Here is a 21,213-nt window from a genome sequence, read left to right as displayed (position 1 = left end):
AATCTAGAATAGTTTAAGAGTATTTTTCAGTGGGAGTCAACCTTCACCCATACCTGCACAGCCCAATACTGTAGCCACTACACACCTGGTTATTTAATAAGTTCAGAAAAATTAAGTAAAATTTAAATATTCAGTTCCTCAATCACACTAGCCAGTGAAGTGCTCAAGAGCCACATGTGTCTGGTGGCTGCTGGACCACAGATAGAGAACACTTCCAGTATCACGGAAAGTTGCAGTGGACAGCACAGCTGTAGAAGACAGAAGACATCCTTAAGCGTATTTCCTATACAGTGCATCTGGTTTCCTAAATCCTACTGCCTGCTAACAGCGCTACCAGAAGATCAGGAAAAGATCCCATTAGCCTTCCTTTTTTTAATGCAAATTTGGATATTCTTAACAAGCCTAATCTCCCTCAAAAGTTACAATTTATTACTGGGGGAAGGAGGGTGTCAGGATCTAGAAGGCGATGAAGACCAGAGTCAGGTAAAAGTAAATAGGAGTTTAATTACATCTGTTCCGAGCAAACACCTAACTTATACCAGTGTCCTCCACCCACATCAGTAAACTGAACATGCTTCAAAATAGGTCAGTGGTCCATTCATCAAGGCTCACTTACACAGAAAGACCATAAAAGGCCCAGTAGTTTGCCTCTGCTAAACGCCCGTGTTCTACAACAGGATATGCTCAGTGCACAAGCTAATTTCTTTTACAATTTAATTCTAATGCCAAAATACGCATGTGACCTCATCTAAGCCCAGCACAGCCTCCCACTCGCCTCTTCCAATGGTCCAGGGAGCAAGCAGCTCTGCAACATGGAATAAAACCCAGAGGGTGATCCTCTCTGAACTCCTACCTCCATCACGTTCTCTGAAGTCCCTGCAGGCTGGCACCCCCTCCAGAAGCCAGGAAGGCCACTTGGCACCCTAGGTTCCTGGGATGTTAGGATATATGACCAAATTAAAGATTCATCTGGGGCTTCCATCGGGCAGTAAGGCCCTTTCAAAAAAAAAAAAAAAAAAAAAAAACCCACACCAGAGTGAAGCATTTTTATAATACCTCACTTTTTTTATTTTTTTTAAGACATTTTATTTATTTACTAATGAGAGACACACAGAGAGAGAGAGAGAGAGAGGCAAATACACAGGCAGAGGGAGAAGCAGGCTCTATGCAAGGAGCCCAACGTGGGACTCGATCCTGGGTCTCCAGGACCACGCCCCGGGCCAAAGGCGGCACTAAACCGCTGAGCCACCGGGGCTGCCCTACCTCACCCTTTTATATTTACAGAACGGGGGGGGGGGGGGGGGGGGGGGTGGACAGTAAAAAATTTACTTGTATTTATTTGTTAATGTCTTAAAAAATGAGCTAAGAAACATGTCTCCACATAAACTTACCCATGAAGATTTACAGCAGAATTATTTATAACAAAAACTTGAAAGCAACCCCAGATGTTCAAGAACTAGTAAATGGACAAACTGTGATATACCCATACCATAGAATCCTACACAGCAATAAGAAGGCACAAAATCTCAATATATGCATCAACGTGCATGGATCTCCCCCCCGCCCCCCCCCCAAAAAAAAAATCAAGCTAAATGAAAGAAGTCAAACACAAAAGACTATATACCGTGATTCCATTTCTATGAATTTACAGAAAGGAAAAAAACCAAAGTGACAAGACTTGGAAATATTACCAGCGTTGGACCATGGATTTGGGGAAGGAGAGGCAGGTTGGAGGAGATATGCCCATGAGGGCAAGGACAGAAGGGAGACAGTACTTTATGCAACAATTTTTATTTTATTTATTTTTTTATAAAGATTTATTCATGAGAGACAGAGACAGAGGCAGAGACACAGGCATAGGAAGAAACAGGCTCCATGCAGGGAGCCTGATCCAGGACCCAATCCCAGGACCCAGGGATCACACCCTGAGCCAAAGACAGACACCCAACCACTGAGCAGCACCCAGACGTCCCAACAATTTTTATTTTAATCTTGAGGTTATATCGCCCACTCCAAAGCTGAGTTACTCTTTCAAGGTCGGACTCAGAGGAGAGCTCTGGGTCCTGGCTCAGCTGGGGTGGGGTGATCTGATGGATGTCCAGTTCCTGTCGGTGAGCTGTAGGCACAAAACCTTAAAAGGGTAGTGGACTGGCAAGTCTCTAGGGCCAACCAGAGTCCAATGCAGAAAATCATCATATCTTCTCAGCCCAGAGTCCGGCACTGCCCCTCCCACCCCTCCAGCTACTGTGTTACTAGCAAATCAGCAGTGACCATTTACTGAGCACTTACTATGTACCCAGGTGCTACTTACTACTCATCTGACACGTGCCACACGTTATTAATGATAATAACACCAGAGCCACCAACAGCATGCCTAGAGCCCTTACTGCATGCCAGGTACGACGGCAGGCGCATTACCTGTTTTATTTGGTGTACCCTCCAACAGACACTCTGACGGGGGATCAGCCCCAGGGTTAAATGACACCCAAAGCTATGTGTGCAGCTGAAAATGGAGGGGCAAGGACAGAAATTCAGGGGGCCTGGCTCCAGGAGCCGGGCTTTACATCTGTGTCCAACAACTACTCTGTTCCCGGACCTGACGTGACACTACCGCTGCACCGTCACACAACATGGTGCTCTGCCCTCCCAGCCTCCTCCACAGTGTGACAGGCCTGCCACGAGGGCCCTCCACTCCCACATTTAAGAAGGAGGCCTGGGTGGAAAGATTCATGATGCTGCCAGGCCCCAAGTCCTTATTCTTTGCACTAGACCAAGCAGCTTCTTTGGCTAATAAGCCACAAGGGCTGAAACCCAAATAAAAATAAGAAGCACGTGGGAAGACAAAATGTTCCTGAGCTGCAATATTTTTAAATCTCTATTTCTCTGAGTAAATGCATTACAGGTCCAGGTCAGAGTCCCGAGCTGCTAAGGGCTGGGAGACCACAGAGGTAGAGCCTGGGATCCTTGAGCCTGGAGGGCCCCCAGTGCTCTCATCAGTCCAGTATGAAGAAAGGAGGAAGAAACCCCCCTGCCAGAGATCACACAGCCCCGCAGGGTCAAGACGGGGCCTGTACTCGGGGCTCCACAGCCCCAGAGCTGTGCCCTCCACCCCTGCATCATTTCCCATATGGTGTGCAGATCCCTGGGGTCTGAGAGGGTTTTAGAAGGGTACAGACAAGTGGGATCCAGTGCTTACCTGTTTTTAATATGCACAGAAAAAATGTAACTAGCACCTCAAACATGACCTTACGGATGTTTCTGCTTAGAAAGAGGCAAAAGTAGACTGAGGTGTTAGGCTCAAGGCAATTTAAAGAAAAACATTATATAAGTCATGATCAAGGTAACATAAAAATACAGCACCATATGCTGGCAGACAGCTGGGTAGGGCAACTCTACCCTGGGCTCACCCTGGCAGCCGGCTAAAGGGAGAAACCAGAGGAAAGGGTGAAAGCGAGAGACAGGAACAGAGGTGTGGAGCCCCTCTTGGTAAGCCAGCTCTTACCAGGAAGTGAGTGCCCGCAGCTGAGGGCATGCATCCCTGTTCCTAAGTTCATCCAGCCTAAGCCAACCGTTTTCCCACCCCAAAACTGCTGTCCAGACAGCCTTACTCCACTCCGGATACTTGAGCCAGTTGTGAAATGTTTAATGTGGGTCTCTTCCCTCAGTGAAGCAGATGTCACCATCCAACCCTCCTCTCTTTTTTGCTGCATGCCTTCACTGAACTCCCAGCAGGGAGAAGGCCGGAAGCCCCCCCAGAGCCTCCCAAATTACCATGGCTGTTTTGGTTTAAAGTACAATTTGGGTTCCCGAAATACCTGGTTATGCTTCCCCTTCTCTGTTTCCACACCAGTGTCAGATGCTGGATCTGCAGCTGGAAGACACTACAGGGCGGCAGGCTCTCAAGAGCTGTGCCCACCCACCCCCTGAAGGTCCTAGGAATGAAAGGCTCATCTAAAATCACCAGAGACACAAAGGGTCTTATGATCACAGTAGAGTCAGACTGTGTCCAAGAGGAAGCAGTACCCAACCAAGCACTCGAGTCTTCTCAGACTTGGAGAAAGATTCACTCATTATGAGAAATCTATGTCTCCAACACTTGCAGGGATTATGGTTTCCCCCACAATTCCCCTCCCAACAACAACAAAAATCAAAATTTGTGGAAGAATTCTATTACAATCTTCTTTTTTCTTTTTTTCTTTTTAAGATTTTTATTTATTTATTCATGAGAGACACACAGAGAGAGGCAGGACATAGGCATAAGCAGGCTGCCTGCGGGAGGCCCGATGCGGGACTCAATCCTAGGATCTCGGGATCACACCCTGAGCCAAAGGCAGATGCTCAACCACTGAGCCACCTAGGTGCCCCTAGTTTTTATTTTTCTTAAAGATTTATTTTAGAGAGAGAGAGGGTGAGCATGAGTGCGGTGGGGAGGCACAGAGGGAGAGAGAATCCAAGTAGATACCACACTGAACATGGAGCCCAACGCAGGGCTCGATCTCACAACCCTGAGATCATGACCTGAGCCAAAATCAAGACTGCAACACCCAGGCAACCCTGAATTCTTGTTTTTTTAAAACATCATCACTGTAACCACCTGTGTCACCAGGTGGATACGTGGCCACACCCTAGGCTTATCCAGCACTTTGTGTGCACAGTTGGTTCTTGCTGTCTATGGATTCCATGTGTGCAAATTCACCTACTCACTCAAATTTATTTGTAGCCCTCAAAGCAATACTCGTGGCCCTTCCACAGTCACTCCCAGACATGCACAGTATGGCAAAAATGGAGTTGCCCAACCCGCACAAACTGAGGTGGAACAAGGCAATGCTCCTGTTTCGGCTCTTGCGCTATCAAGAGTCCCTCTCACAGTCTCTTTAGTGTCACCTTTCCCACATTTCTGTGCGCTCTGTTGATTTCACGGTCTAAAATGGCCCCCAAGCACAGAGCTGTCCAGCGTTCCTAAGCACAGGAAGGCTGTGTGTGCCAAGGAGAGCATGCGTGTGCTAGAGGAGCTTCATCCAGACATGAGTTAAGGTGCTGCTCGTCCAGAATGAAGCACTAATGAACTAACTGTATCAAAAGGTGTCCTTAAGTAGAAACACATACAACAAGGTTTTTTTATGTTTCATTCATCTTGTAGCTGAAAGTTTGTGCCCTGTTACCAAACTCTATTTCCTCCATGCCCCAGCCCCTGGCAACCACTGTTCAACTAAGTTTCACTTTTATTTGTCTAGATTCTACATTTAAGTGGTACCATGCACAATCACACATGAAGGGAGAGAACTGATATCTCAAGATGCAATCACACAGGCCAGGAAAGAGTTCATACCTCAAGGCACAATCACATGGGTGGAGAGAGAGTTCATACCTCAAGTCACAATCACATGGACAAGGAGAAAGTTCATACCTCAAGTCACAATCACATGGACAAGGAGAAAGTGTATACTTCAAGTCACAATCACGTGGGCAGCGAGAGAGTTCATACCTTAAGACACAACCACAAAGGCGAGGAGAGTTCACACTTCATACAACCTACAGGAACAGTCATAGCATGCAACAAGCAAATAAGAAGGACCCAAAAAAAGTGCTGTACAAAGACCTCCACTGCATAACCCCTACCTTCCAACAACAGGGGAACAGTTAAGCAAATGAATCTTAATCAGTTGAAATATTAAGTCATCCAAAACGTTCATGAAATTTTTATAACAAAGTTATTGTGAAAAACAGCATGACATAAATAACATAAAAATACGAATGCAATCTATGAGAAACCTTTAAAAACCATGCAGAGACAAAGACAATGAAGCAAAACAAAAGGTTAACTGGAGTTGCTGGCAGGGCAAGATTACAGGCCACTTTTCCCCTTCCTTTTTTATATTTCCCAACTTCTCTATAATGAACACATTACTTTTTACAATAAAAGGAAAAACATTACAAACTTTAAAAAATAGTACTGTCAGATTCCAAAGGGATCCCTTATATAAGGCAAGGAAGGGGGTCAGGACGCTTGCCAAAGTCCCCGTCACCGGCATTCACACCCAAATAGATAGCCATGTGTCTCCCCGACCAGGCTGTGAGCTCTTTAAGGCAGGGTCCTCCTTTCATTCGGCCAAGTGCCCCAGGACTTGGCACAGAGCAGAGGAGGCACTCGGCAAATAATGATGGGGGAGGAGGACGGGTAACAAACCACCAGCAAATACTACTCAAGGGAAGAAAGACGACTGGTAAATCACATGGGGCAAGGCTGTGTTATAGGTCAGGTCAGGGTGTGGAGAGGGCATGAAAATGGACAAGGGTGAAATCGGAGCCTCCTTCATGAGTGACCCCTGCCAGGTGGCATCAAACCCTCTCACTCCTACCCTTATGGCTCCAACAACTAAATTATTGCCAGTCCCTCTGAACATGCCACGGTTCTCCTACACATACTGTTCTCTCACACACCACCCTCCCCGCCGCCTCCCTCGCCCATGTCTCCACCACTTGTCCTCCTGGCAAATCAGTCCTTTCATCTCCATTCCAACAAGAGCCTCTCCCCTGGGACCCCTGCTGTGCTGCCCTCTGCCCAACACCCTCTTTCACTGCACCTGCACATACCCCCCTACACAGCAATTATCTTCCACTCAACAGGTTCTTCTGACTGTGGCCCCCCACCCTGAATGGTCTCTGTGTAGATATGGAGGGTACCCAATCATGCCCACCTCCAAGCAGAGGGCATTGCCGAACACCTGCATGGATGGGTGGAGGCACAGACGGGATGGACAGGGCTGTGGTAGTCAGAGAAGGCTTGGTGGACACAAGGCGCCAAAGCCAGGCCTGGAGGGTCAGCAGGATGGACAGCGGAAGGCAGGAGAAGGCCAGGAGGGGACGCTGCACGTTGAGGCCCAGAGGTAGGAGGCAGCCAGGATCTGGTGGCCACCGATTTTAGGTGGTCCCCTGATAAGCATCCCTCTACCAGTCATTACAGGAGTCTACCTCCATGTATACTTGGGGCATCGGATACTGGTTTCCCATTTACTGTAACGACAAAGTTTCCCTCCTAAAGAACTTCTGGTAAAAAAAAAAAAAAAAAAAAAAAAAAAAAATTGAGGCAGCTTAGGGAAAAATTAAGAGAATGCATGGGGAAAAAACGCTGGCCCTCCTTAGCCCTACAACTCACTGCTAAGGATTTATCGTAAGGAAGTGACTCTAAAGAGGGGAAAACATATATACATACATATGTGTGTGTGTGTGTGTGCAGGTAAATAATCAATATCTACTGTAGATACAGTAAAGGGCTTGCAAGCTGGTCGTTTACTGAATCCTCGCAAACCCAAGGAGGCAATTCTAACATGAACATTCTAGAGAGCTATGAGGACAGAATTCAGAATTGACCCATTCAGTGCTTTGCTTTATTCAACACTATTAAATACACTTTTTAAAGTAGGCCCAACATGGGGCTACTCATAACCTTGAGATCAAGGCTTGACCTGATATCAAGAGTCAAGCACCCAACTGACTGCACCACCCAGGTGCCCTCGACACCATCACATTTTAAGGGCTGTATTACCTACTGTTATGCTGCTGTACCACCATTTGTCAACCGACTGTTGGACATCCACTTTCCCCAGAGCCTTGCTACTGTAATCCCTGCCTCTTACAGACATGGCAACAAAGCAGGGGCTTAAATCAAAGGCACCTGAGTTTGAATCCAGCCCTGTCCCTAGATTTCTTCTTTAAGGGCACTGGCTTTCTGGGCAGGTCCACCCCACTGCCATGAAGCTCACTCTCGCAATGTCATTTTGGAAAGTGTGGTCTTGGGACGCAGCACTGGGGAAGCATATTCAAAGATGAGTTTTCAAGTGTGCTAAAGTTTATGCAGCAGAAAAGATAAGAGCCTACTGGCAGGGTCCAGCTTCTAAGCGTGTCAGACACAGGACCCTTGTCCCAACTGCACTAGCGATTTACTGTAGGATTTGGACAGGCCTCAAGCCCTGCGTGAGCAGCAGAATTCCATGATGGCAGAGGTTACGTCCAAAGGCTGTAAGATCAGAGCAGCTAGGTTTAAGTACCAACTCTGTCATTTATTAGCAATTTACATAAAGTCTCTAAGCTTCCATAATTATGATTCATATAAGATCCTAAATTCACAGGATCCCATGCTTAGGAGAAATCTGGGAACTAAAGAGGATAATGCATGTTAAGTGCTAAGTAAAGTAGGTAGCAACAGATGCTAGTGCCTTCCTTATTAACTCTGAGGGCCCGCTGAATGCTTCAGCTGACTCGGAATCTGCTGGTACTTGTTACAACACACAGCCCATCACCTGAGGCTTAGAAATCCTTTCTTTTCTTTCCTGAGAGATTCCAGCAATGTTAAGGAATTCAACGCCTGGGATTTTATCAGTTAATTCAATGGCTCACAAGGCACTCTGAGCTCATCATACAGAGGTCCAACGCTCTATTTAAGTGTCCATGTTCTGCCAATTAGTCACATGATGGGAGGGCCCTTCCTTGGGGACCATGGCAACCAGTTCTCACTTGTTATTTCAAGAAATGCCTCCCCAACAATCAATATGTACCAAACAGATACTGTGGAATCAAAATAAAAGCAGGATCCTGGGGGAAATTCCCAGGATGCTCCTGGGTGCTCTCCATCTGGAATTCAACAAGCTCAGAAACCAGTCTGTGGCCAAGAGGGGAGAAAGCCTTATAGCCTTGTGGTACCAGTTTTATGGCAGGCAAAAGAACAAGGGAATTCTAGGTAACAGGTGGATACTCACTTCTGGAGGAAGTGATTTAAAGGAAGAATGAAGGGATGCCTGGGTGGCTCTGTGGCAGAGCATCTGGCTTCAGCTCAGGGTGTGACCCTGGGTCCAGGGATCAAGTCCCACATCAGGCTCCCTGTGAGGAGCCTGCTTCTCCCTTTGCCTATGTCTCTCTCTCTCTCTCTCTCTCTCTCTCTCTCTCATGAATAAATAAAATCTTTAAAATAAAATATAAAGGCAGAATGAAGAAATAAAAGTTAAGAAAATGTGAAGACTGGAACCATTTTCCAGGCATATCACCTAGTGCCAAGTAAGACGAAAAGAGAGGCTACCACAAACAGAGGTCAAAGACTCTGTCCATCTTGCAGACAGGTGGGGACATTCACAGCCCAGCGCTCCCAGCTGAGGTCAGAAGCCTCTTTCAGTATCTGATTGGTTTTACCTCTTGGGGTTGGACTAATTCCACTGGTTCTGTAGGTAGGCAGACAACTATAGCCTCTCTGCTTGGTCTGGCCCTAGCAGCAGGTGTAACACAGCCAGGAGATGGAGTACATTGGGCCCAAATTCAAATGCCACCTTAGTCACTAACAACTTTATACCCCATACTGCATTATTTCAGAGTCCACCTGAGTGTGCACAGAGGAGACAGAGGCCTCAGAAATAAAGATGACAGCATCAGGGTGTCAAAAGTGATTCCAAACCCTGACTATAGGTTAGAATTTACTACGTGGAAAACAGGGCTCCCCTTTAAAAGAAGAACCACAACCACTGCAAGCTCATTCCTGTAGTATCTTAAAAATAAAAAATAAAAAAATTATGATTTATTTGGGGGGGAGGGGGGTAGCGGGAGTAGGGGGAGGGGCCGGAGAGGGAGAAGTAGGCTCCCCAGTGAACAGGGAGCCTAATGTGGGGCTCGATCCCAATACCCCAGGATCATGAACTAGGATGAAGGAAGACGCTTAACCAACTGAGCCACTCAGGTGCCCCGCAGTCCTGTAGCATCTTAAGATGAGCTCCAAGTCATCAAAGCAGAACTGGGGGCAGCCATCTAATACAGTCTGTTTGGAGCTTCAAAATATATAAAAGCACTCAAGAACATTGGTTAGAACCTCCACATTTTAAAGACTTCCTCTGTTCATAAAAACAACATCCTTGGACCAGCCTTCACTGAGTACTGAGAGCCGGAATCTGGAATCAGAAGAGAGAAGACCGAGTTTCTATATATGCATAACGTTTTGGGGAGCCATGACCAACACGGGGCTATGGTATAGATTACGTGAGATGGCATCCACAGGATTCAGCACCCGGGTTACCCTGATCCAAGTCTCCTGGCGTGATAAATCCTCTAAGCCGATGTGCGGAGGGCAGTCCAGCTCAAGAGCAAGGCCCCTGGCAGCCAAAAAGTCAGGGCTTCCCGTTAGTGTGATCACTGGATCTGCTTTTTAGATGTATGGTATTCCTCAATACAGGGATTTTTTTTTTTTTTTTTAAGATTTTATTTATTTATTCATGAGAGGCAGAGAGAGAGAGGCAGAGACATAGACAGAGGGAGAATCAGGCTTCCCGTAGGGAGCCTGATGTGGGACTGGATCCTGGGACTCCAGGATCACGCCCTGAGCCAAAGTCAGACGCTCAACCATGGAGCTACTCAGGTGCCCCACCAATACAGGGATTTTTAGGTTCAGCTCAATTCTCTTCCCTGTGGAATGGTGTTAATTTACATGATGAATGATGAAGTTCCTATAGATGATAGTGAACCTGTATTAAATGCTCACACAGGAGGCCTGAGCTACAGCACTTCGTGTACACTGTTCTTAATTAATCCTCTAGCTACCCTGTGAAGAGGCAAGTGTTATGTGCATTTTACAGATCAGGAAGTTGAGGTCAGAGAGGCGAAGTAATAGTTGAAGCTCATGCAGTTCACAGGCAGCCACAGTAGAAATTAGAGCCAGGAGTCCCCTTCCACTCTATCTTACCAGGCTGCTTCCAACAAGGGCTTCCTCTGCCCATTTTATCTTGCCTCCCTTCTCCCTAAACTCCACTCTACAAGCCTTAAAAATCAACCCATGCCCTTAGGGCATTCAGCCCGAAGCAGTGGAGTCTGCAGGTCTGTGGCAGTTCACAAATGCAGCCGTGGTCAGTAGAAGCTGGGAGCACCTAGGAACACCTACCATCTCCCAAAGAGAAGAAAATGGCTCAGAAAATAACCACAGTGTGTAGGGACGGGGGTGTGTGTGTGGGGGGGTAGGATTGACAATCATCATTGACTAGCACATGCCTCACTCTCCTCAAAGGCCCTGGATACCAAATATGACCGACACTCTACGGTTGGGCCACTCATGCTATGCTGTGAGAAAGAAAAAAACTCAGCCATTTTCCAGAAGAGTGACTTTTATTATAACCTGGAACACAAGCACCATTTCCAACACCTTGTTCGTGGACAGTCAGGTGCATCAGGGCAAGGCCCGTAGCTGACAAGTCTCCAGTGAGCAATGGGCAAAGGAACACTTCCCTGCCAGATAAGCAGCAACACAAAGTCTAAACTCCTCCCAGCACAAAGCAAGAGTTACCACTGTGACATCTCTTCCGGCTCTAAGAGCAGGTGAGGAGTCCACATCACAACACCACCACTAATTTAAAAATAATAACAAAGTCACCACATCGGGCTTCACATGTCAACTCGTTTAACCCTTTTTACCAGGTCACAGACAAGGAAACTGAGGCAGGGAGTAAAGGAAGCCACCCAAGTCTGCAGGCTTGGGTCTGAACTCAGACTCCAGACCCCGCCCTTCCCCACCCCTGCACTCCGGAATCCAGACTGCCTGGGATCACCAGGGAACTCCACGCCAGGTGTGCGGAGTGCCACCGGGGAAGGTCAGAGCCATGAGGATCACTGTCCCACCAAGCCCTGAGCCCGCCACTGCCAGTGCCTCCAGGCAACCTCCACCGGCAGGGTGGCCTAAACAACTAAAGGGCACACTGAACCCATCTGAGAGGCAGGCCTTGCTGGGTTCTTGTCACCTCTACCTAAAGTGACACTGACAAGTAGGACCCAACCTGACTCCGCCCCGCCAGGAAGTCTCACACCAGAAAGCAGGAGGAGCACTCACATTTACTAAGGGCCTAGCAGACATTCATTTATTCATTCAACAAACACTACAGAGCAACAGCCGGCACACCAGGACAGCATGACGCTGTGATGGCACTCATACTCTGAGGGGGCACTTATTGTTCATCTTCCTTCCTAAGGATGACAAACAGCTTGAGGCCTTGTGAGGGTCACCAACTGAAGCTGCTCAAGGTCAAATAACTTTTGGAATGGGCCATGATGCTCGTTCCCCTCAGAGGCCCTGCAACCTGCCACTGCATGTGGCACCCACGGCTGGGCTAGGGCTTCACCGGAAAAAGCCAAGGGAATCCTGCCAGGTTCTGTTCAACCAACAGTTGTCACTGGGGGCCTGTCACAATCACTAGGATACGCACAGTAAGAACTACTGTCCTACCTCAAATGCCGAGACGTGACTCTACATGGCAGGCTAAGACGCATCTACCACTCGAAGGCTTAGCAGGTAGCTTCCCAAAAACAGACCACAGCTCAGAAAGATCCATCCGCTTTCATTTTAACAGCCTGAACCAACAAAACCTTCTAAGGTCTAAACCCAGACTTCAGCCATCATGGCCAGACCTGCAGGTGAACCTCTCGACCTCTCTGCTTCCTCATCTATAAAATAAGCATCCTGTGAGTCCACATGGGCTAGCAGAATTCACTGAGCACGCACTCTGGAGTGGGATGGGCCTGCAGTGGAACATCAACTCTGCCACTAACTAGGTGGGGGCCTTTCGGCAAGCCCCTAAACCTTTCTGAGCTTCAGTTTCCTTATCTGCGCAATGAGGAAACCACCCTCATAGAGTTGGGTCGAGAGAATTAACGACAGCGGCTGTGTAGAGACAGCGTAGGGACAGCGACAGAAGGCAGACACTTTCCAGACTCCTGGGGAATCCAGGAGGGAATACCTAATAACCTACAGGATGAAGACTGCTAGCTCAGGCACCTCCAATTCTCGTTGAACAGGGGAACTCCTGTAGACCAAGTTAGAGGCCTCAAATCTCAGGATGACCAGAGGTCCACACCCCCTACGGCCAAAAGCGATTCAACACGGGAGCTGTCAGGAGGATACACAAGGAAGCAAGGACAGCCCACACTGGAAATTCTCAATGAGCAAGGCACATAAAGCAGCCAAACCTGGCCCCCCGCCGTGGAGGGGTGTGCATTCCTCAGTGAGGGGTCCACATCCAGCCCCAGTGGCTATACACTGCCGAGGAGACAAGCTTCTCTGCTTGGCAGAGAAGGAAAAGGACTGCTAAAAACAAAGCCAGATTGGTCAGTAAAACATGCGACTATAGATCTTAGGGTTGTTAAGTTCAAGCTCCATATTGGCTGTAGAGATATCTTAAAAATACAATCTTAAAAAACAAAAACAAAGCCAAAGATGAGACAGAGAGAAATACAAGAGTAGCTCCTTCAGTGGCCTCAGTCTCTAAAATCAGATTTTTCATTTGAGGGCGGGCGGGGGTGGTGGTGGATAAAGCTCCCTGGCTTAGTCTGTTAGCACAACACTATCTATATATGCAGGAAGCCCAACCCTGGGAAATCAGACACACCCCTTCAGGGCCAAAGCCTCACCACGGAAAAGCCTTGAATCGCAACATCAGATGTGAGCAAGCCAACCCTGAATCCTCCATCCACCGATCTCGGCTACAGATAAGGACAAGGGCATCTGGTACCACCAGAAAACAGAATTCCACTGGGAGGTTGCTTGCTACTCACTCAGCCCAGGAGCAAAAGCATCTTTTCATAACCTTAATATTTTAAATTAAAGAAACTTTACCAGATAAATGTTGAAAAATCCTCCGCCTGAATCTTAAAGAAACCTCTGAAACAGTAAACCCAAATAATACTAACATCACAGTCTCTTTGCAGGTCCTAGCTCAGAAGGGCCCCGAGGAGTTCAGGGCTGGAACAGGAAGCCTTCGCAAGCAGTTCAAGTGGTGGGGGAACGTCCAGGAGCATCACTACCGGCAGTCTGCAGTGTGGTAAGATCCTCATGGCCACAAAACACCAGGCTGCAAGCCCTTAAGATTTGCCAGCCTTTGGCAAGGGACTCTACTTCTCGGGCTCTCGGCAGAACGGGGCACTACCCTTGCCTTCCGGGCTGGCTGGGAGGTTCTGTCAACCACCACCTAGCAAGCATCCATATTAATAAAATGATCAGATCATGGCCTGCACTCCTGCTGCGCTTACAGAGTGCCAGGCACTATCTACACCTGCCATACACAGACTCACTCCACCCTCACAATAACCGACCGGTATGGGGCACATCCAGGTGGCCACTGCGGCTGCTGTCTTGGAAGAAGTGGGACTGCTGGACTGGAGACTGGAGATTCATCACTAGAAAGTTGCAGAGAAAGGCTCCCTTCCCCAGGTTTGCAGACATGCCAGAAAGACCTGGAATGTGAACAGGAGGAAGCAGGGAGAAGGGAAAACAGAGTGGCTCCCTTAAGCTTCAGGGACTTCGGTTGTGGACTTCCACCAAGCTTGGCTCTGCACTTGTGCCCCACACTGTCAGAATCGGAGACTTCCCTGTCTCCACCTGCCTCTTCCATGTAAGACTCCTATTCTACTAGGTCTGTCTAATGGCTCAGTGAGCATCCACGGAACCAACAGTTGGATGGAAGGAACCCTAGGGCAGCAGCACCGAGGGTCCAGAGCACGGACTCGGGTCAGACTGCCCAGGCAGGCCTAGGTTCCCGCGCCTGTGTAATGAGGGTAACGTGAGAACCTGCCTCAGACGGCTGCTCTGGGTATTAAAAAGGAGTCAATAAAAACTAGCTCCTGTTATTACTACAGCCAGCATGCAGAGCCTCCAACCCCCTCAGCTGACAGTCTTAGGTGGTTGTTTGCCCAGAGCCTAAGGCCGAGGAAGCGGAGCAGAGCTGGGTGCCACTCGCGGATCCAGAAGGCTGACTGGGCTAACCAGACTAAAATCCCTGCTCGGCTGTTAACAGGATACCAAGGCTTTGCAGACGCTACTATCTAGGATTTGAACTGACCAGAAATGGCAGCCGGATCAATGACAGAGCATCCTATCAGGCTGCCTAAGCAGGGAGCTCTGGGCGCAGAAGCGCTCCCCCTCGGCCCCAGCGGCGCTAAATCACGGCATCTCACTCTGCCTTCCTATCTCCATCTTCTTCCACCCTGTGTTCCTTTCCATGCCCATGGCCTCACAGTGCCTGGGACCCTCATCACCCCACAGGCTGGTGCTGGCGAAGGCCTCCCTCCCGTCTCTCACCTCCCGGGGCCTTCGTGCACACCACGGCCAGATGACGCTTCCTAAAATACCACGACTCTGCCAGCCTCCTCAGATTTCTACCTGCCCCCGTCAAATGTTCAGCTGGCTCCACCATGTCCCAGATCAAATACAGTCCTTAGCTTAGCAACTGTGGCGCTCCCCAACGGACTCCTGGGACTGCGGCACCCCCACTCGTGCGGTCTACTCTGGCTGGTCTCCCAACTTCCAGGCTGACCGTACCCCTGAACTCTGCTTTTGTTCCAAGCACCGCCTACAATGGCCTCTCCTTGACTGCACCCCACCCTGTCCTCTCACCCTGGGCAAGGTCTCCCGGGCTTCACACCCAGCCCCCACCCAGGCTGCCTGTGGGTTGAAGTGGTCTGCAGGACTTCCTGGAGGAAGTGGAATGCAGGCCAAACAGACATGTTCCCCTTGCTCATTAAGCCTTTTCTATACTGGGTCCTTCCTGCTGCACTAAACTTTTTGGATGCATCCAGTGTCCCTTTCTGGATCAGACGACAGGGATTATATGGCTTCTATTTGTGTCCCTTACTCTCCAGTACGCAGAATAAGACAAATAATAATCACAGCTACCATCTACCGTGTGCCAAGCCCTGGATTAAATACATGCCATTTTCCCTGTCTTTCTCCCAGTATCCCTAGAAAATGTTATCCTTGTGCTACAGATCAAGAAACTGAGGCCAAGGGAGATTAGAACCCCAACTTCAGATCACATGCTGAGTGGCAGATGCAGGACTGCAACCCACACGCACCCAGCTCCAGAGCCCATGTTCTGCAAGGCAGGCAGCAAACAAAGTGCAACCACTCTCAACTCTCACCACGCACTCACTCGGCGTTGAAGAAGCACCCGCCAAGCACCACGCGACTGGTGCAAGGTGTGGGGTGGTTAGCAGGACCAAAGAGGCAGGGCTCTGCTCTCACGGAGCTCACATGCTGTGTCCCCAGTGCTGACCCTCTTCTTCCATCCTGGGAAGAGGGTGAGGACCCAATTCTTAAGGGGCTCCACCAGGCACAGACAAGGCATCCAAACCAGAGATGTATAGCACCAGGCTATGACAGCACATGGTGTCCCCTGTACAGGGAGCCTTTTTTTTATGGTGAGGTGCCATAGGCTCTGTAACAGAAGCTCTTCATTCAAGGCATAGCCCAAAGCCAAGCCAACTCCAGCAGGCATCAGGAGTGGAGGACAGGGGTATATCTCTGGAGTCAGAAAACCCAGTGCCTCCGCTTAACCAGCTGCAGCAGAGGCACTCACCACATACCCCTGTGAACCTCATCTGTACTACAGTAATAATAATAATGATGAGTATTATATAATTATGTGCCAGATGCTGTTGGAAGTACTTGACACATATTATCTCATCTAATTCTCAAAACAAGCCTTACGAGGAGGTCCTGTTATTATCCCAACACAGTCTGGCTCCAAGTCCTAACTGCTTATATTATGCCGCGTCCCACCTAAGGCTGAGCTGTTCTGGTGGGGCTGACACATGGATCCAGTAAGCTAAAGCTCCCAGCGGAGTGCATGCACACGGCTGGTGCCCTATAAACATACATGTCTACTTCCTTCTGCTAAAACACAACTCTCTAAAAGCTTAGGTTTAGAAATGACATGACTCTAGCTGGTCCTAATGTGGGTGGCCTTGCAACCACACCCTCCAGCCTTCCACACCCCACTCCACTGCTGGGATCTGCTGCAAGAAGCAATGGGCCCAGATACTGTACTGTGGGCCCTTCTGCTTACAGCTTGAGACAGAGAGTAAGCGTCCAGCACAGGAGTGAAGGGGACCCAGCTCTGAGTCCCAGCCCTGCCACTCACACAGGTCACTCAAGCTTCAGGTTCCACGTAAATAAAATCAGGGATGAGGTATTACCTAAGCCATGTTTCTGGATCACACTAGATCCTCCATCCATGGCAGCTACCCAGGTTAGAAGAGCATGCTTCCACGGCGCCACAAGATTACACCTTCTGGGTAGGAGCTTCTGGTGTGCAGTACAATTCACGTCCACAGTTATGGCAGAGAAGGTCTGGGAGTGAAACAGGGCACACGCCCCAATATTCTCTTAAATTTCCCACCAAGTCTCATGCAAATGGCTTGCCCTCATATAAAACAAGGCTCTTCTCCCTTAAATTTTAGGTAAGAGTGACATCCCCCCTCCCCAAACAATGTAAGCTATGAGGGAGAGACCCCTGTCTTGTTCATCATTGCATCTTCAGCACATAAATTTGCACAAGGAAAGCAACTAATATTCACAGAATTTTTAAAAATCAAAAAAAATTTTCACAGAATTAACATCACCCTATAGCTTCAGGTACCCCCTACGGCACCTCCGTATTTGCCTACTGGCAATCATTTCCCGGCCTGGGAAGCAGGCCTCGCAACAGTCTATGTACCTGCCCAGGTACCATCTCCCCGGGCTGTCATCGGTCCTCTTCTCTCCTCCATGGAATATAAAATACAGGACTTCTGAATTATCAATAGGAGTATCTGCTCTCAAACTGTGATTTATCATCTCAATCTCAAGCTATCGATTGTTGGCTACCTTTCTCAAGCATTCTACCAGAGGCCAGTTGGGTTCAAAGGAAAAGGGCTGTATGTGATGTGGGATCTGGGCTGAACTGTCTCTGATCCCCACCAGGAGCGCAGCCAAGACACACGCCAAGACACACGAGTGTCAATGCTATTGTTTCACCTTGCAACAATGTGACAGGCTTCTATCAGCTCCTGTCAGGCAAAACCAGCTGTGAGCTGGAGGGACAACTCATGAGGGGCCCCTGTCAGTCCTTGCACTGCTACAGCCCCCACCATCTAGCACCTGAATCACAACTCTTAAGTTAGAATAATCATTCCTGAGTTAGAAGCTACAGCTGTGTAAGGAAAAATGCTCCGAAACCATAGAGTTAGGGTGGGGTGGTAAGATTGTTACCTACTAAGGGAAGGCATGCAAATAAATTTCACTTGCCTATGCACTTAACTGATGCCAACAAATATCTTGGAATTTACTTCAAAGTCCAATGCATTTTAGGTTCTCAAACTATTTCCCTTCCATGGATACAGTGAGATCTGGCTGTTTTCTCTACCACCAAACCTACTATGAAAATAAGAACCACAGTGGTCTTAATTCACTTACCTATCATACAACCCCACACCATCACTGGTATCGTAGCCCAACTGCCTAGTCTGGATTATTAGAGTATCCATGTAAGGGACCAATTTGACAACAAGCAGTTAGAAATTCCTTACAACCATAGGGGATACTAAGAATAAGCTACTGAGAGAGTAAGTATGAAAATCCAAATGGCTGAGTTCATGGACACAGACACATCCCAAAAGAGAACACTCCAAGCCATTTCTTTTGGTACCAGGTGTTTCCTTTGGTACCTAGGCCCCAGAGGATGAAGCCATGGAAAACACTAGAGAAAAATCCCTGCCCTCAAAGAGCTCATGTCCTGGCCTATGCCAGATATGGCTGTACCACCATCCGACTATTGCACCGTGAAGTGTCAGCGAGGTCTCTTATGTAAAGGACCCAGAACACAACCAACAGTCAGTAAATGCTGCTCCTCCCTTGCCATCTCTGAGTACCCCATTATTCTGTTTTCTAAACAGTGTCCTTTATATCTTGGCCACAGAAGCAGCGTGGGACAATGGGGAGGATGGAGGTCAGAGACCGCCAGATATGCTTCCACTGACCGAGCCAACACCTTGAGTAAGTCACTGGACGTCCTGAGCGGCAGCTTCTTCACCTGTAAAATGAGGACAGCAACTACCTCAAAGGACTGTGCAGATTAAACGGGCTCATACAAGAGGGCTGCACAGCACAGTGCCAGGCACCTCGTAATCCTCAAGAAACGTTAGCCCTTTCCTCCACCCCCACCCCAGTTTTCAGACTATCCAAATAAAACCCAAATACAGGACTTGTGAGAAGCATCCTGTGTCACTGCGCTCCTCCTGGGTCATCATGGGCATTTCCCATTACCTTTGGAGAATCAGGGCTAAGCCAAGATGCCCCTCCCTGCCAGATACCCTGCCTTCAGCAGCCCCCACCTGGCCACCGGATCCACATTCCCCTGCTTTTGTCCTGAGAGCAAATTTATAAAGCCTCACTCCACTTGCACAGTCCTCACCCAAAACTGTCCAGAGTACTTCCCCACCCAGCCCTGGGGTGGGGCCACCTCCAGGCAACACACACATTGGAGAAGTCCAATAGCATCAAAAATGGCATGAGCCACATTTTTAATCAAAATACAGCAAGGCAGCAAGAAAACTCCTAGCCACTCTTTATTAGTCATCCTGGTTCAGCAGCCACATCGCTTCATTAAACAAGAAACCGAGATTCTCCAAAGTTCACACGCAGGCACCTGCCAGCACTGGGCAGGAGGAGCAGGTGGATGGGCTGAGCTCTGTTAGCCCATCTCCAAAGGTTCCTTGACCATGTAAGGCAGAAGCCCTCTGGCCCTTCCAACGAGCGGTGAGCCTGCCCTGCAGAAGGCTGCAAAGTAGTGGGGCAAGGCAGGCTCACTTGAGGGGGGCCTTAGGCGACACCTCGGGCCATCCCAACAACCTAGGAGCACCTGCCATCGTTATCAAAACAAACACCACGAGTGGAACTAGCTGGCTCGCTGGCTCGCTGTCTCGGAGTCTGGCTCACCTGATCCGAGGCACCTCCATAATCAGCAGTTCCAACCCTCACGAGCTGACAGTTCAGGGGGAAAGGGAGGCTGCGCCTGCTGGGGTGCATCGTGTCCAGGCCGTATGTTGGCCTCGGGGCCCGCTGGGCGCCCCCCCAAAAGGGCCTGCAGCCTCACAAGGGCGATTGTGCGCTCATTCCCGTCCTGCCTGCTCCCCCCACCCTCAGCCCTCCGCTCGCGCTCAGGCCCCGGCACGACGCCCCGCAGGCACCGCACCCTCGGCCAGGAGGCAGCGGCCGCGGGAAGGGCCCGCAGAGCAGAGCGCGGCGCTGCCTTCCTGCCTTCCGGGCACACAGGTGCCCGCCCTTCCCTCGTTGCTCCCAGTGGAGGCAGGGCCCCCCCCCCCCCCCCCGCGGAGGCACAGCCCGGGACCACCACCCTCCCCCGCGGAGGAGAGCGCCCCTCGCTCCCTCGCTCCCCCGGGGCCGCAGAGGGGCTCCCGGGGGAGGGGAGGGGCCGCCGGGGTCGGGGGCAGGGCAGGGAGCAGGGAGCAGGGCCCTGGAGGGAGGGAGCAGCCCGGGACGGACCGGCTGACGCAGGCTCCGCTAAGAGCGGGGAGAAGTGCGGGGAAGGGGACGGCGGGGGGGAGGGGTGGGGAGGGGAGGGGGTCCCCACGAAGGGCGAGCAGGGAAGAGAAGATTCGGGCTGAAGCCACGGAGGAGCGAGGCTGCGGCCCCCGGAGGGGGGTTGACCCGGGTCCAGAGGCCTAGCCCGGCCCTGGGGGGGCGGGGGGGACGGCGGCCGGGGAAGGCCGTGGGGACGGGCCAAGGGGGCCCAGCCCGGGCCGTGGGCGGGAGGAGGCGGCCGCTCCCGGGTCACCGCAGGCTCCGGGGAGACCCGCTGACCCAGCGGCGGGGGGCGGGGGGCGGGGGGCAGAGGCCGGGGGCCGGGCGAGGGGCGCAGGTCGCCGGCCGAGCGCGCAGCGCCGGGGCCACCTGGGTCGGGCCACCTGGGCCGGGGGCCCCGCCCCTCCCCCACCCGGGGACCCACCCTGCCCGGGCGGGGCGGGGCGGCGGGGGCCGGGGAGGCGCGGGCGCCGGCGGGGCCCGGGCCCGGGGGAGGCTGACGTCGGGCCTTTACCATGGCGGCGGCGGCGGCGGCGGCGCTCCGGGTCCCGGCGTCTGTGCTCTCCCCCCCGCGGCAGGGCCCGGCGCTTCCACTTCCCCGGGTGCCCAGGAGTGAACATCCGGGTCAGCGCCCCCTCCCCCCGCGCCGGCCGCCGCCGCCTTCCTTCCCCGCCCCGGCCGGCCGGGCCCGCCCCCACGCGGCCGGCTCTCGGCCAATGAGCGCGCGGGGCCGCGGCGATCGCCAAGTATGGAGCGCGGCGCGGGGGGAGGAGCGCCGGGGGGAAGGGCGGGGCGGGCCGCGGGGCGGGGCCGCGGGGGCGGGGCCTGCTGGGGGCGGGGCC

At 50.7% G+C, this 21,213-nt stretch overlaps 1 protein-coding gene across 5 annotated transcripts in view; it reads right to left on the bottom strand.

Annotated features, from left to right (window-relative positions):
* CAPZB (capping actin protein of muscle Z-line subunit beta) overlaps nt 1–21,041 on the bottom strand; it is a 130,369-nt gene extending 109,328 nt beyond the window's left edge. Inside the window, exon 1 of one of the 5 annotated variants that reach the window (XM_049106534.1) lies at nt 20,886–21,041. In XM_049106534.1, coding sequence (XP_048962491.1) covers nt 20,886–20,888 — 3 coding nt within the window. In that variant the 5' untranslated portion in view covers nt 20,889–21,041. Of the gene's footprint in view, nt 1–19,765; nt 19,925–20,885 lie in introns of those variants that run through there. The other 4 variants (XM_035713973.2, XM_025447964.3, XM_025447961.3 and 1 more) reach the window with 4 other exon arrangements.
* Between the last annotated feature and the right edge of the window lie 172 nt (nt 21,042–21,213).

This window comes from Canis lupus, chromosome 2 (genome assembly GCF_003254725.2).
Source record: "Canis lupus dingo isolate Sandy chromosome 2, ASM325472v2, whole genome shotgun sequence".
Lineage (NCBI taxonomy): Eukaryota > Metazoa > Chordata > Mammalia > Carnivora > Canidae > Canis > Canis lupus.
Note: the sequence above shows the minus strand (reverse complement) of the source record. Positions and strands in the feature narration are given on the sequence as shown.